The 15,743-nt window shown below is 41.4% G+C and overlaps 1 protein-coding gene across 1 annotated transcript; it reads left to right on the forward strand.

Moving 5' to 3' along the window:
• Positions 1-3,297: 3,297 nt before the first annotated feature.
• Positions 3,298-15,348, forward strand: LOC131470397 (1-phosphatidylinositol 4,5-bisphosphate phosphodiesterase zeta-1-like). The gene is made up of 10 exons (XM_058646191.1): positions 3,298-3,487; positions 4,919-5,120; positions 6,377-6,521; positions 6,709-6,861; positions 8,381-8,534; positions 9,535-9,651; positions 10,891-11,057; positions 12,796-12,922; positions 14,909-15,058; positions 15,266-15,348. Exons 1-10 carry the CDS (start codon positions 3,298-3,300, stop codon positions 15,346-15,348), a joined length of 1,488 nt encoding a protein of 495 aa, XP_058502174.1.
• The last annotated feature ends 395 nt before the right edge of the window (positions 15,349-15,743 follow it).

The raw sequence follows: 15,743 nt of genomic DNA on the forward strand, positions 1-15,743 counted from the left end.
GAACTTTAAGGAGGAGTGAAGTCGACAGATCCAGAACATAAAGCAATCCATTCATTATAATGAGTCCATCATTATTATCTTCCTCAACCAGCTGCCAATAAACTGCCAGCATGTAGTGTGCGTGTGTGTGTGTGTGTTACGTCCATTCAGTTCATTTAACTTTACAACAGTCTTGTCTTCCAACATTTTGTGTTTATATGCAGCTGCCTGACTGGTCTTTAACCGACCTAAAATGGTACATGTCACTCATGTTCCTCATCAACCTCCACTGAATCCACTGAACCAAATTCAGAGTGACCTCTGGGTCTGCACCCACACACTTGAACTCTCCTATTCAGGCTTATGCTCCTTCTGGACCACGTTGCTCCACTAGTAAGCGCTGTTTCACTCTGATCTCTTTGCACACAAGGTAACCTCTGTCCACATGTTTTCATGACTCACCGACGGTGAAACAAGCCCCCTAATGCTACTGTCAGCAGAGTCGAGAAACTCTTGAAGACTCATCTCTTTCCAGAACTCAACCTCTATAAAAAAACTAACGTGCAAATGCATTTATTTGAAAGCATAACATTGGTGTTTGTTTTTTTCAAATAGAACCAACATCTGTAAACAGCTAATGGAAAAATACTAAAGCTCAAACTACCGCATGATAACAGATTCTACTTTTAGATGAAGAATATTTGGTCTCCTGAAGCTTCAAAGTCCTTTACTTCACATGCCATCACCTCTCTTCAACTTTTCTGTAGTTCAAGATGAGTGAACTCTTACAGTTGTTTTCTCCTGGAGATATTTGGCTACGGCAGTTAGCAGTCAATGAAAAGGCCTATATTTGGCTACGTCAGGCTTTTGATTGTTTCATAGCTCTCCAGGTTTGCAGGGTTTTTGTTTTTTTTTCGCTGACATCAAGCATCACCACTGGCACTCTGCTGCTCCCCGACTCAAAAGTGCAACGGGCCAATGAATGAATGTCAAATGAGCTGTTGGATATGCAGCTGGGAATACATTGTCAACAGTCACAGCTCAAAAAAGGTGCACAAGACTCAGCTCTGCCATTTCCGATCAGCAGTGTTACAAAACTGCACAAAAACATACAGAGCTATCAGCAAAAGCACACTCTTGCTCTCAAATGGATCCAACTAACTTACTGTGGGCAGAGAGGTGCAGTGATGCAGAGACAAGGGGGCCATATACAGGGCTCCGTGTTCACTGCCTGGGAATTATCACATCAAACGTGTATGCTCACTGCTTCTGACAAGGCCAAAACCATCACAGCCCAGTAGACACGAATGACTCGACCGGAATATGACTCTCCAGTAACTATAGTTGTGCACCAGTGATCCACACCAATAATAGTCAGATTTACAAGAATAACCAGAGAGGAAGCACTTGTCAAAGTTGCTGAAACAACTGCCTTAGAATCAGTGGATAATTTGTCCAACCGTCACTGACTCCTGGGCAGCTTTATTTTTATTCTGCACTCACTATTTCATCCACTGTGGCTTTGTGTTTTATTGTAGAATGTGAACTTTATTCCAGTAAAATCAGTCTCCGGTGCTCTGTAGACTGACTGCATTTGTTTGCATGACGTTTGGACGACAGCTCAGTGCAAACCTGTAGCACATAGAGATGCCAGCGCTTCAACTGACCGTGTTGTAGGACATCACAAGCAAGGAATGTGGGCAACAGTTGGATTTTCAAATGATATCATTAATAAATGCTTGATTGATTTCTTTTTTTTTTTCCTTTTAGATTATTATCTGCACCAGTGTGCAAAGCAGGGTTTACCATCCCCACCATTTTCCACTAATTTCAACAATTCATACATGCAAACTTGCATCATAAGCTGTACTATTAATCTTATTCAGTAGTTTATACTATTCAGTGTTGCCAGATGGGAAATACAGAATTAAAAAAAACTCAAAAACAAAAAGCTTTTACCATTTGCTGAAGTAAAACTAACTGGTGATTGATTGACAGGCGTGTTGATGGGATTGGTTAATTGCTCTCAAATCACTTTGCACTTTGGCTACTATTTTGAAATTATTGATCATACAGTGGGTGAAATTATCGTACAAATACGATTTATTATGTTACTATTTGACTTTTTTTTGCAACTCTAGGACATGAAGTGATAAGGCATGATCAAAGGCAGGCAAGATAGGTAGGACACACTTGAAAGGTAACAGCATGAGTAAATCACCTCACTCATTCATTCAGCGTCCCCAGGTTAATTTTCTGGGGTAATGCACATGTTCTCGTTTTCCGTGCTTTACAAGAGTATCTACGGTAGGTTGTTGGTTTAATGTCTTGTGGTATTTTCAGCTCAATACTCTGGAGTGGAAAATCCTTCTAACAACTTCTGGCAGGCTGCACACTGAGAAGTGTAACGCTGCCCTCCACAGTTCCAAGTTCTTAATCACAGTTCAAAGTTCATTATCACAGCTCACAGTAGTTGGCATTCATGCACTGCCTCGTTTCTAAGATGAACGATCAGCTCTTAGTTGTTTTAGACACTTGATTCTCATGGTTGAGATACATCCGCTGTGAGTGTGCGTAAAACATTAATGAAGATCATAGCAGAGCTGGTTGCTTTGTTTTGCTCACACTGTGGTAGCAGATGCAGCAGGCGCCCCGGCACACTGCGGGGTTCCCAAGCAGCCCCGGCTTAGACACAGTATCTGAAATGAGAAGGGCTGCAGAACAGAGAGATGAAAGGTACTGAAGGAGAGAGAGGGAGAGAGAGGGAGAGAGAGACCCACACAAAGCCAGAGGAAGTCACAGACTCTTTTGTCTCACAGTCTGAGAGGAATGACAAAAAGTGGAGAGGAACTAGAAATGAGAAAATCCAAACATTTGACAGAAGAAACAGAGCGAGGGGAGAGAGGTAGAGCATTACAGGGTGGATGCAAATGTGCAAAGTGAAAAACCCCGACTTCCCGTGTGTTTGCTCTCATGCAGAGATAAAATAAATAAGTCTTTAAGTCTTTTAAGGGAGCCCAGGTAAATGCTCGCATATATATCCCAGCCTTGGTATTTCTATTCAGTATTTCCCATATTGCAAACAGCCTTCCATCTATACCTAAAAAAAAAAATACAAGCTTTGCATATGACAGGCCCCACGGCGACATAGCAACACAGCGTGTGAGTTTTCTCTGGTTTCCTCACACAGTACAAAAACGTGCAGGGGTTAATACAGGGGTTCAAAAGACACTCGCTGTAGGTGTCAATGTAAGAGTGAATGGTTGTTCGTCTCAGTGACAAGGATTAAGAGGCCGTAGTGATTGTGTGCAGGGCAAGATGAAGAAAAGGGAGGCCTCCATCTCTAGGAGAGCTGAAATCCAGCAACTGTACCAGAGATATGCATCAGCTGAGCCAAACCTGTCTGCTGATTCCCTTCAGACGTTCCTTCGCAAAGAGCAGCATGAGCACACAGCAAACGTGGAGACAACAATCAAACTGATTGACAGATATGAGATTGATGAGACAGGTGAGTGAACGAGTGAAGGAACTGTGTGTGTGTATGTGTGTATGTGTGTGTGTGTGTGTGCCATGTCAGACTTGCCAGCTGCTCATTTAAAATGGGAGGCAATCTTTGTCAGGTACTTCTATTCATTTAGTTAAAACAAAAGTTAAGCTCCATGCCTGTCTGACAAAGTGATGTTCTGTAATCAAAGAAGCAGGGGTTTGAAATGACAGCAGAAACACTGAAGGATTAGTCACAGTAATTGTCTCGTGTGAGAGGTTGTCTAGGGCCCAGTGTAACATACCATCACAAACAGAAACACAGGACAACTCCATACTTAAGTTATTGAGTAAGAGGTGTTTTGAGGAGCAGAGTTGACCTCATGCAGCACCTGTTACAATATTACATCATATATATTTTATTCTCAGGCACAGGGGTTGACGAGGGAGTATTTCTCCTAAAACTTTCAAAACATAGCGAATAATCTGCAGAATGTAAAAGCCGGTCCACAAGCTGCGTCTTGGTTCAGTCAACCATGACTTTTTACAACATTTTAGATTATTTTTTCATGGACTACTGGGCACCTGGGAAGTTGCTTACCTTAATGAAATTAGAATGAGTTCAGTATTATCAATTAAACATATACGTTTCCTTGGTAACACTTTAGATTAGGGAACACATATTCACCATTAACTAGGTGCTCACTAACATGCATATAAGTAGCATACCAGACCTTTATTAGTAATTATTTAGCATGTATTAACACCTTAATCAGGAAAAATCTTAATTCATGTCATAATAGAGGTAGAATAAGGTTATGTAGAATAAGGTGTTAATATGTGCTTAATAATTACTAATAAAGGGCTAGTGTGCTGTTTATGCATGTTAGTGAGCACCTAGTTAATAATGAATATGTGTTCCCTTATCTAAAGTGTTACCGTTTCCTTCATATGACTTTATGGCTTTATTTCAAATGTTATCACTTGGATTTTCGTTCAGCAACAGTTTCTAATTATGTATCGTCATATAGAGATCATAGTTCTTTTTACTTTTACTGAACTAATTCTACTACTAGTTCTAGTAATACTATTTCTATGACTAAAAATAATAATTACTGATTGTGATGAGATCATCTTACAACTCAAGTCATAACCAGTAGACAAGACAGAGGTCAGCCTGTGCTACTGTCCGGCTGTTCACTTAGTAACCTTAGCAACCATTCAGGTTTTAGCTTGGATTCTATTTTGTACATTCATTGTGCATCAGGATGACTTCCACACCAAAGTCACCTACAACACCTGCATGTCCCTGCTCTAATTATCTCTCTACATTTGTATTATTATGGCAAAAAACACAATGTCTATTCCCAAGTCTGCTTTTGCAGTTGGTTAAAAAAAAAAAAAAGAAACCTGATGCAAATGATGACTGTATTTGTGTTTCTTCCTTTACCCCCAGCCAGAGAAAATAACTCCATGACATTTGAGGGATTCCTCAGATACATGGAGTCCAAAGACTGCTGCCTCTTCAACCAGGCCCACACGTCAGTCTACCAAGACATGGATCAGCCTCTCACCAGTTACTTCATTTCCTCATCACACAATACCTACCTGACCAGAGATCAGCTCGTAGGAAAAAGCCACCTGGATGCTTACGTTATGTAAGGAAGTTCAGTATGTACAGTGGATGCTATACAGTTAGACGCAGCTTCACATTTACAAAGTAGCCCGTTAAATCATGAATACTCCATGAAGGTGCATTCATGTTGCCAAGTTCAATATTTAAATGTAGTTCTGACACTGACCTAAAATGATCTGATCGCTATAAGGTCTCTTCTCCAAAACTGCATGTGTGTGGTATCCAGATAATCTCTTTTCCTCTTCTTTCATTGACCCAGTCGTATGCTGAGGCAGACAGTAAAATTGCTGTGGTCTCTTTATGGGACAATGGGGGTGATTATGAAAGGGGCTGATGGCAGCAGAAGTGCTGTATGTACTCACTGTGAAAGTGCTGAGCGTCCTGGTCGGCTGGTAGAGTGGAACACTCCAAAACCAGAGGCCTGGAAGCTCTGGTTCACTTCCATAATGAAGGAGTATCTCGAGAAGACAACACAGTGGAAGGAGCAGGAGATGGCTTTTGAAAATCCTCCAAGTCACTGATGGAAAATGAATAAAGTAAAAAAACAAATCAAAATTTACGTACCACAATCATGCTGCTCAACCTCAAAACACATTGAACACAAAGAACATGAACGTTTCATTAAGTTTTGTATTATTATTTGAACTTTCAAATAATGATAATAATAACAACCCAAAGTACAAAGATTTCACAGACATTAAAATTTGCAGTAGGTAATAATACTGTGTTTAAAACAACAATAAACTGGTAGAAAAAGGCTGATTAGTGAAAAACACAATCATATCAAAGTGAGAATATCGAAAGCATGATGGCGATATACTGTAACTGTCCAGATCCAGTGAGAGGGAGGAAGCTGTTGGAATAGGGGATTGACATTGATATTATTTGTCTCATACATGTTGTTATGTGGTTTTTAATCCACATTTTTATGTCTTTTAATTTATTTTTAGTTGTTTTAGATGTGTCTTATCGCCTCTTGTGCGCCGTTAATCCTTTAATTCATTATGCCTTTTATTTATTCTTCTGTACAGCACTTTGGTTCACTGTGGTTGTTTTAAAGTGCTTTACAAATACAGTTGGATTGGATTGGATGCAGGGTGGGCTTGTGAGAAATCTTAAAATATCAAGGTTGAAAGCTGAAAATATCAAATATCACGTTATTTTTACTTTATCTTTCTCACGCAGTTCAATATGAGTATATGTCACAACCTCATCACAGCTAAGTGTCTCTGTGTGTGTGTGTGTGTGTGTGTGTGTGTGTGTGTGTGTGTGAAACAGTGCTCTGAGGAAAGCCTGTCGCTGTCTGGAGATTGACTGCTGGGATGGGCCAGATATGGAGCCTTTAGTCTACCATGGTCACACCCTGACCACAAAGATACTCTTTAAGGATGTCGTCCAAACTGTGGAGCAACATGCCTTTGAGGTAACGTCACACACAGCAGAATCTTGCAACCCCGGCATGAATCTTAAGCATCCCAGCGATACTGAGCTGTATCGACTCTGATCAATAGCATCTGTGAATTCTCTATGTGCCGTGAGGACGCTTTGTTGAAAGTTTAATTATTCTGACTTCTGACTTCGTCGTTTCAAGTGTGATCATTTCTCGACAGATGTCTGCGTACCCAGTGATACTGTCATTGGAAAACCATTGCTCGCAGGAGCAGCAAGAGGTCATGGCCCAGTACCTCGTCTCTATCCTGGGGGAGAAGCTGCTGAGAAATCCCTTGGATCATTTGACCACTGGAGACCTCCCGAGCCCAAATGTAAGACTTAAAAGGAATGTGTGCCTGGTAATCTAAATGGTTAATGTTAAACTAGTGTTAGTGTGTTAGTGGAGGCAGAGCAGGTGACAGAGTTTGTATGTATGGGTCTTGTGTTAAAACAAGGAAACAAGAAGACAATGAAATCTTTTCATCACCACAGTGCGCCTCATTAGTCTCATTCTGAGGCTTCTATCTTCCCCTGGGACGTGGTCTTCCGGTGATTGACATACTCTAATGTGATGTTGCTGGTCCATCATTTTAAACACGTTGAGGCACTTGAGATGATTGTTACTTTAGATTTCACAGCCTGAAAACATCTACCTCAGCCCACGACTGAACCGGCCTGAAAGTCACTCTAGTGAATTGAATATGACAAGAAGGATGAAAGTTTCTTTCACTCTGTGAAAGAAACTGATGAATTGCCAAGAGTTTCTTTGCTGCCTCTGGCTTTTACTTTGGAATTTACCAAAAAGAAAGTGCCTTATATTTTATCCAGGATATGCATATGTTTTTCTCTTTATATGAGCTTCAGACCCTAAAATGTCTACAGCACAGGGAGGATGAAAACCCCAGCTGCTGTGTCTATATTTATCTATCATCCAGTGTTTCTGTTGGATTAGGTTAAGCCAAAGTCCATTATCAGGTTATTACCATTTTATACTGTCAACAGGGAGGCACACCTCTCTTCAAGAAGCTCATATACATCCTCAGTAACATCAGCACAGACACAGCTCCTCTACTCCAGCTCTGCAGACTGTATCATTTTGCAGAGCCAGAGGAAGTTCTGAAGCTTGTCATTTTCATACTGTATTGACTCTTACAGGTTGTTAATGTTGGCAGAGGTGTAATTATTTTGCATATTTTGCCTGGTGCATGCACGGGCAGTGTGAGTGTGACTTCCTGTGGTGTAAGTCACCTTAGCGCATATTGCTACTCCACAAAGAATCGGGAGCTACAGCAGCAGGTGTGTGACGCAGAGGTTTTGTTCACCTGCTGCTTTGTCCTTTTCGACAAGATGTCAGGCTGTGAATGTGTTCTTTGTGACACTAATTATAGAAGGGGCGGTTTGTTCTTCGTGTTGGAAGATATGCAATCAGGGACAATTCAGAGGGTTTTTTTTTTTGTATCTGCATTTTAAGAAATAAGTTTTTATGTAATTATAATTTTAAATTGATTTATTGACGCCAGGACTTGAGGTACAAAGTCCTCATCAAGTTTAAAAAGCAAAAGCCCCTTGAGGCTGAAGCTGCATCAGGGACAGAAGCAGAGGAGAATGTAGATGAGGGCGATGATGAGGAGGAGGAGGAGGAGGAGGAGGAGCAGGATCTTCAGACCACATCAAAGGTCTTGTCTCCCAAAAAGGCAGGGTCAAAGTCAAAAGTAAGTCAGGGCAAGTACAGCTTGAAACATCAATGGAGATGTCCGTATGATAACAATAAGATAAAACTTTAGTTCCAAAACACTATCCGTTGCAAGTTGTTGACGGCTGTCTTTGTTTTGTCCTAAATGTGATGGGTAGAAGACGGTGGTGGTGGCCAAACCTCTGTCCGACCTGGTCATATACACCCAGTCTGTCAAGTTCGTCAGCTTCAGTTACTCTAAGGACAATCAGAACTGCTACGAGAACACGTCTATTGCGGAGAAGAAAGCACGGAAGCTAGCCAAAGCCACAGGTAAATAAAGAATCTCTTTTGCTGATTCAAAACTGGAAATAAGAGGTTGCATTTTGAAATATAGAGCTGTTTACCCACCTACCCTTGCAAGGGTATATAGATCTGGTCCAGTGGTCCACAGCTAGGACAAAAACCACATTGCTCCTCTTGAGCACCCTGGTGTAGACCTTCCCAGGGAGGCTGAGTAGTGTGATCCACCTGTAGTTGGAACACATCCCTCTAACCTGTATAAACCACTGTATGCCCCACTATTTGAGAAGTACTGCATTACTGTACCTTAATAATATGGTCATAGTATGGTAATAACATCTTCCAGCCTGGTAATAACAGTGGTAATAGTGTGGTGTTAAGGAGATGATATTATAACAATAACAATACAATAACAACACAGGTAAATGCTTGAAATGTACCTGGATGTAAGCTATTATCAGGCGATTACTATTGAAACCATATTCTTGCTGGACTGTAATACAAAAAAAATACAATTATACTGAAGACCATAAACTTTATAATTGCTAAAGCTTATTTAACATGACAGATGTAAAAGAGCGGGTACATTTTTTGGTAATAAAGCAAAATAGCACAAGTCCAGCAATTTCCCTTCTGTTGCGGACGTAAAAAGAGCCCACGGTGGTTTGATTCAACTGATAATCAGTTAATTGTCATCATGCTGCTGTGCGTCTGCGTGATGTAGAAAAATGAAACCTGTTTGTGCTGCAGAGAAATGGAAACCTTGAGGCACAAAGAACAAAGAATCTGCTCAGATTGGCAGGAAACCATGAACAGTCTCGACGACTGTGACAAACTATTCAGGAGTGAAAATCTGATTTTGACATGAGACTAAAATGAATTACACGAAGCTTGTTCATCCCGTTTCTGGGATTCACTTTCAGTCACAGTTTTGAAGAAAACAACTACTAAACATTTGCTTTCACTCTACATTTTGAATCACGTGGAACTTCCTGACCTTTCACTCTTCTGTGTGTGTCGACTTTCTCAGGTGCAGATTTTGTGCAACATAACCAGAGATTCCTCAGCAGAATTTACCCGTCAGGCTCCAGGGTGCTGTCGTCCAACTACAATCCTCAGGATTTCTGGAACGTCGGCTCACAGCTCGGTCAGTCGGAGCGAGGACTGTGTGCACAAATACAGCAAATGAACATTCATAATCACAAATTCATTCATATATTCATACATTCATATATATATATATATATGCATACACATTTTTTGATGAAACTTTACAAGTTTTCAAATGTCCTGTATGTTATAATGTTATAGTATGGAAACTAGATAAAGCATTTTAACTAAATCTTATGAGTAAATACCTACACAAATTGACGGATAAATTAACCCTGATCAATGAAAACCTATGACATTTATTAGGTATTTTAAAAACTCTTAAATTTTAAAAGACATCCATCCATCTTCTACTAATTTATCCTCCACATGAGGGTCACGGGGGGGTCGGTGTGCCAATCTCAGCTGACATAGGCGGGGTTACACCCTGGACAGATCGCTAGTCCATCACAGGGCCACATCCATCCACTCTCACACTCACACCTATGGTCCCAAGTGTCCAATTTACCTAATCCCCATATTGCATGTCTTTGGACTGTGGGAGGAAACTAGAGAACCCGGAGAAAACCCACGCACACACGGGGAGAACATGCAAACTACATGCAGAAAGGCCCATGTTCCGACCGGGATGCGAACACGGGGCTTCTTGCTGCAAAGGCAATGTATAAAAAATGGTAATTAATAATAAATGCATTCACTTATGAAAGGGGGAAAACTTCAAATCACTGTCAAATTAAAAAAAAAGGAACATCTTAAAATGAATATCGCTCTTCAGTCCACAGTTGAAAATGAACTATCCCATTAGCTCAGTTGTTCATACCTGTGCACCACGGTGATTTCCTCAAATTCACTTGAGATGCATGACGGCTGGAGCTGTGCAGATGGTGAGCGGCACGTTTCACACTGTCAGTGGAAACATAATGATACGTTAAGGAAAGGATGCATTGCAACTGTACAGAGCTCAACATGTGTGTATGTTATTGCAGCCTAAAACATAATTAACATCTTCGAGCATGGCACAGTTACGCAGCACACATACCAACACAGAGAGAGCTTTGCACTGCGGGAAAACTCACGTGGTGCACTCTTTGCAGTCATCGACTTCCCTGATGCAATACATATGACACTGTGGTGTAAACATTCTAGTCAACTGCTTCACAAGGCAGAAAATATACATTTCACTTCCTTGTAAAAGAACATAGAGGCAGCCTCTGCTTTGTCGCGCCTCATTTTCATTGTTACAACATTGTCCCATGTTTTTTTTTTTTTTCTGCAGTGGCTCTCAATTTCCAGACTCTGGGTTTGCCCATGGACCTTAATGATGGCCGTTTCCAGGACAACGGGGGCTGTGGGTATATTTTGAAGCCATCAGCGCTCATGTCCAATGAGGGCTTTGATCCTGGCTGCCAGAACAGTTCCATGCCCTCGCAACTGCTACTCAAGGTACAGCTATGGAGCAATGAAAGCCAAATCATCCATTCAAGGTTGTTAGATAGATTAAAGTGTAATGGTAGAGGACTAGAGTTTATGTACATACATGCATGTGTGTCTATGCCTCACAATGTAGGCCACTGTAAAGTGAAGCTCACTTCACTCTTTGCCTCCATAAATACTCTGCTGTCAGATGGTGTGAACCATCAGTCTGAATTTAATTAGATTATCTCCTTCAGAAAGTAGAGAGAAAGGAGAGCGATGGGTGATCTACAGCAATCACTGCCAGGTTCCAAAATAGGAAATCATCCCTTTTTTTCATTATTTTAAGTATCTGGGGAGACAGTAACTGCTGCACATGTGACGCAGTGTCAAAAGGAGTGAATGAAAGTGTAGAGAATGCAGTGACAAATGACATCAAAGTGCATCTTTATAGATGTTCTCTGAAAGACTGCAGCCTCACACGGAAGGAGTCCAGTTTACAGAGACACAATCGTTTAGAAATGTGCAGAACATATTGGTGGGATTTAAAGGGATTTAAGGGTATCAGGGGCTTTGTAACGAAAATACAACATTTGGAAGCGACTGGCTTCACATGAGACTCATGACTGCAGAGGAGGGAGGACGGGAGAGCCTTCATAATTACTCTAAGCTGGAATCAGTCTGATGATCTGTGCTGTTGAAAAATCTTCTTTAAAAGCTGACTCACCAAACCTGTAGTTGAGTGTGGCCATGCCAATTTCTTTTGGTGTTAATATTGTGGGTGAAGGTGCAGAGGACTTCAGTTTTAATTCCACATTCCAGTCACAAACTGAATCACTGTCGCTCACAGAAAGTCAGTAAATGTTCCCTGGAAACCCACAAGTCAGTCACACTTCCTCTCACGGCGATGTATAGACACTTAACTACAGAGCCACTGCAGCCAACTGCATGAGATTATCTCCTGTGCTCGGTTTCTGGATACGCTGGGGAAAAAAACCACATCTGATTTTATTTATTTACACCATCACGCTGTATTATTTGATCTCACTGCATCTGCTCTTAACTGAGTGGAATCCAGCGTTGGATCATAATTTGGGTCGACAACTTTTAAAGATAAACTATTCATTTGCTCAAGAAAACAATATTTGTCCCCTGAGCTTTTTTTTTTTTTTTTTACCAAATCTGTTTAGCATAAAACTGTTTTGTACCATGACTGCAGAGGAGGAGAGGGGACTGTAATCTTGGGCCGGACACTGTAAAGCTCCATCAGTGCCAAGCGGGGCATGGCATGATAAGTACAAGCAGGTTTGTCTTTGATCACGACTGGGGAAGGGGAAGGCAAGGCTCAGCGTGAGATGACTGCAGATAAGCCCGTGTCTTTCCTCACCGGTGTAATCACAGCTCTGTCCTCTATTCTTCTTTTGTCTAATCCCGTTGTCCGTTCTCCTTTATATTTACCATTTATCCCTGGTTTAAAGGTTGGGTGTGAAACACTTAGGATGGTTGGTTGGACACACGACTCATAACTGTGTTTGCATCATTCTCGCTTAAAAAGTAGCCAAACAAGCCAAAGAGTTTCTCATATTAAAGCAAAATGTTACTATGCAAATGGAGGTGTGTGAGTGCCACTGTGGTTATCTGATGCACTCTGTTTATTACAATCTGCTGTCTCACCTCTCAATGTCACTAATTCTTACCTTGTGTGACTCTTCCTTCCGGGTGTGTGTGTGTGTGTGTGTGTGTGTGTGTGTGTGTGTGGTACTTGCAGGTGATCAGCGGGTCCAACCTTCCTGTTTCCAGGAGCGGCAAAGCTCTGGACCCCTTTGTCAGAGTGGAGATACATGGGATTCCCTCTGACTCTTGTAAGAAATGCACACCTACAGTCAGCAGCAATTGTAAGTACTGCAGTGTAAACAGTCTCTCTCCAGCGTCTCTGGCTCAGCTCTGTTCTGAGTTGTTTCTTTGACAGTTTCTCACATTAAAAGTTGAGCCGTAATTGCAACACCAGATGTTGGAAAGAAAACGAGTTCATAATTAAAGCAGGACTTGGTCACAGGGACACTGAGCTAAAGTGGCACCATGTTAACCATGTTTTCTACATATTATAAACGTCACCCAATGATTCCAAATGAAATGTCATTAAAAATTAGTTCAGGGAGTTAATAGTTACAAATCACATCTGAAACATTTATCAGTATATAATTATATAGAAGGATTTTTTTCTTCACTTCTGTGAACTTCCCATTTCTTATTCCCACAACTCCTTCCTGATAAGCTGCTGTTTGTCACCGAAAGAGAAATGTGCTGATGAAATTCTTCAGAATGTAGAAGTGCATACTCTAAATCACTGTGACTGGAAACATGGAGCAAACATTAATGGCTGCTCACTTTTATGCACCAAGTGGATCCAGTTTTCCAGCACTGGACATGATCTCTGTGTCACATCACCAATGTGCACGATGATTAGAGGTGGCTTACGTTCATAGTGAGTATTAAAATGATCTTTTGGCTCCTAACATTGTAGCGTCTAACTATCATCAGACAATCTGAGTGAGGAGGATAATCCGTCAGCTGTTAAGGCTGAATCATAATCAAAGGCTTAAAGTATGAGCCTGCATTTTAAGAACACAACACTGGGATAGTGACAAGACATGGAGGGCGCAGAGCAGAGGGACAATTAAATCCTAAAAAAACAAAAAACATTTCACACTACGAAACGGACGAGGTAGCGTGTGAATATAAATGAAAGTAACAGAGAAACTTGAGGGAAATTGCTTTTGAATTGCAAATGGCTTGTGAATTGCAGCAAAGATAATGCATTAGTTATCTCTACTCCCTCCTCCACCGCAAACCTGAACCCGACTATCACTTTCCATGCACCGTCATCACCAGGGATGCCAGACCTGGGATCATGTTAAGCACTATCACTGTGTCACTGTGAGCACATTACTGTGCTGAGGTTTGCATCATGACTATACAGCAGCAGCAGCAGCGTCACTGTTTCTAATAAGCTTTATTGGTGAGTTTCAGTGATGGTAGCTCTGTTTGCAGGTCCCTGCACAAAGACTTTTGTGTAACTGTTTTGTGGGTATATAAACCTGCATAAAGTACGGTGTACTTTCACATAGTTTGGTCACTTACTGTGAGCAGAAAGGAGCTCCAAACACAACAACAACATGGCCAACTTTGCTGATAATCTTTGTAACATTATAAATAACTAACTTGCAGTCGTGCTTCTGGCCACCTGTTCTGTTTCTGGTCTCCATTAACTCCTGAGAAATATCCACGATATTCACGGCTAGTTGTGAACTTGTGTATGTTGTGTATGTTGTCTGCTGTGGAGCAGTTTGCATGGCAGGGATGTTTCATGCTTTTATGAAAACAAGAAGTAGAGACACCGACTCCTGCCAGAATCGCTACACTGAGAGCAATGACACTGAGCCAGAACTGTAAAAGTTTGGGGTGTAAACAAACCACAGATGCTAAAATGCCCTGGCTCTGGTCTGCAGAGTCGAGTGATCGTTTTCTGTGGCTTCATGGACACAAGTGACCAGAGTTGTCATGTGATCCATTATTATTATTATTATAAAATATTTACTCTCGGCACTAAACCCATCAACAGAGTATTGCATTACAACAGACAAGCAGGCAATTGCCATCGGCCCCGAGCCAAGATGGGGCCCCGTAAGTGCAGCTGATCATTTCAGTCAACAGCAGCGACACTTTTGTGAAAGCCCACTTAAATTTTATGACTGTTTTTTTGTAGAACCAATCACAACGCCATAGCTGGAGACTCCTGACAAAGCCCAAAATGCCACTAGCTCACTTTAGTTTAGTTTGATGTCACGCTTCCAAGAGTTAAATTCTGATTACCATTCCAGCTCTGACTCCTCACTGGAACACAAACATGGACTTCAGCCTCAGTGTCCCCCAGCTCTGCCTCATCCGCTTCTGTGTGCGACATCAGACCGGCCCTCTTACCAATGAGTTTGTGGGTCAGTACACTCTGCCCTTCACCAGCCTGAAGAAAGGTGAGTCACAGAGAGAGAGAGAGAGAGGGAGAAGCTAAATTACATCTGGTGACAGTGTGTGACCATTATTGTATTTCCCTTCATCTACTGTGTCAGCATTACTGAAGGTTGGTCTGTGCTCCAGCTCTAAAAACACTCATGTGCATCTGTTAAAAAACAAATAAACATACTTTTTATTTTTCATGCCCCTCTCTTCTCCTCCTCCAGGCTATCGCTGGGTTCCTCTCCGATCCCAAGATGGATGCAGCTTGGATCCAGCCTCCCTCTTTGTCTTTGTTTGGTATTCCTAAAAAAACAGATCGGACTCTTCTCTCTCTCACACACACACACACACGCACACTTTCTCTCTCTGGCCGATTAAGAAGCACAGCTGATGACGCAGCAACAAAACCAAAAAAAGAAATATACAAAGGCACCCTTTCCTTAGATACCACTTTTATTGTCAGAAATAGATGTGTCTTTGTATACTGTTAGTGCTGAAGTCACCAGATTATGACACTGTCAGAGATTAAGTCTCCAATGATGAATGAATCCCTGGAGTGACACTTTTTACAGAAGTGCAGTTATTGCTGTGGGGTTGATCAAACACCTGATGATCTGACACAGCCAGGAGATAGTAGTGATTTTGGATTAATCGTCTATGACAAAATACACATCAATCTTAGATTGTAGCCGGAGTTGGTGA

Source organism: Solea solea, chromosome 12 (assembly GCF_958295425.1).
Source record: "Solea solea chromosome 12, fSolSol10.1, whole genome shotgun sequence".
NCBI classification, from domain to species: domain Eukaryota; kingdom Metazoa; phylum Chordata; class Actinopteri; order Pleuronectiformes; family Soleidae; genus Solea; species Solea solea.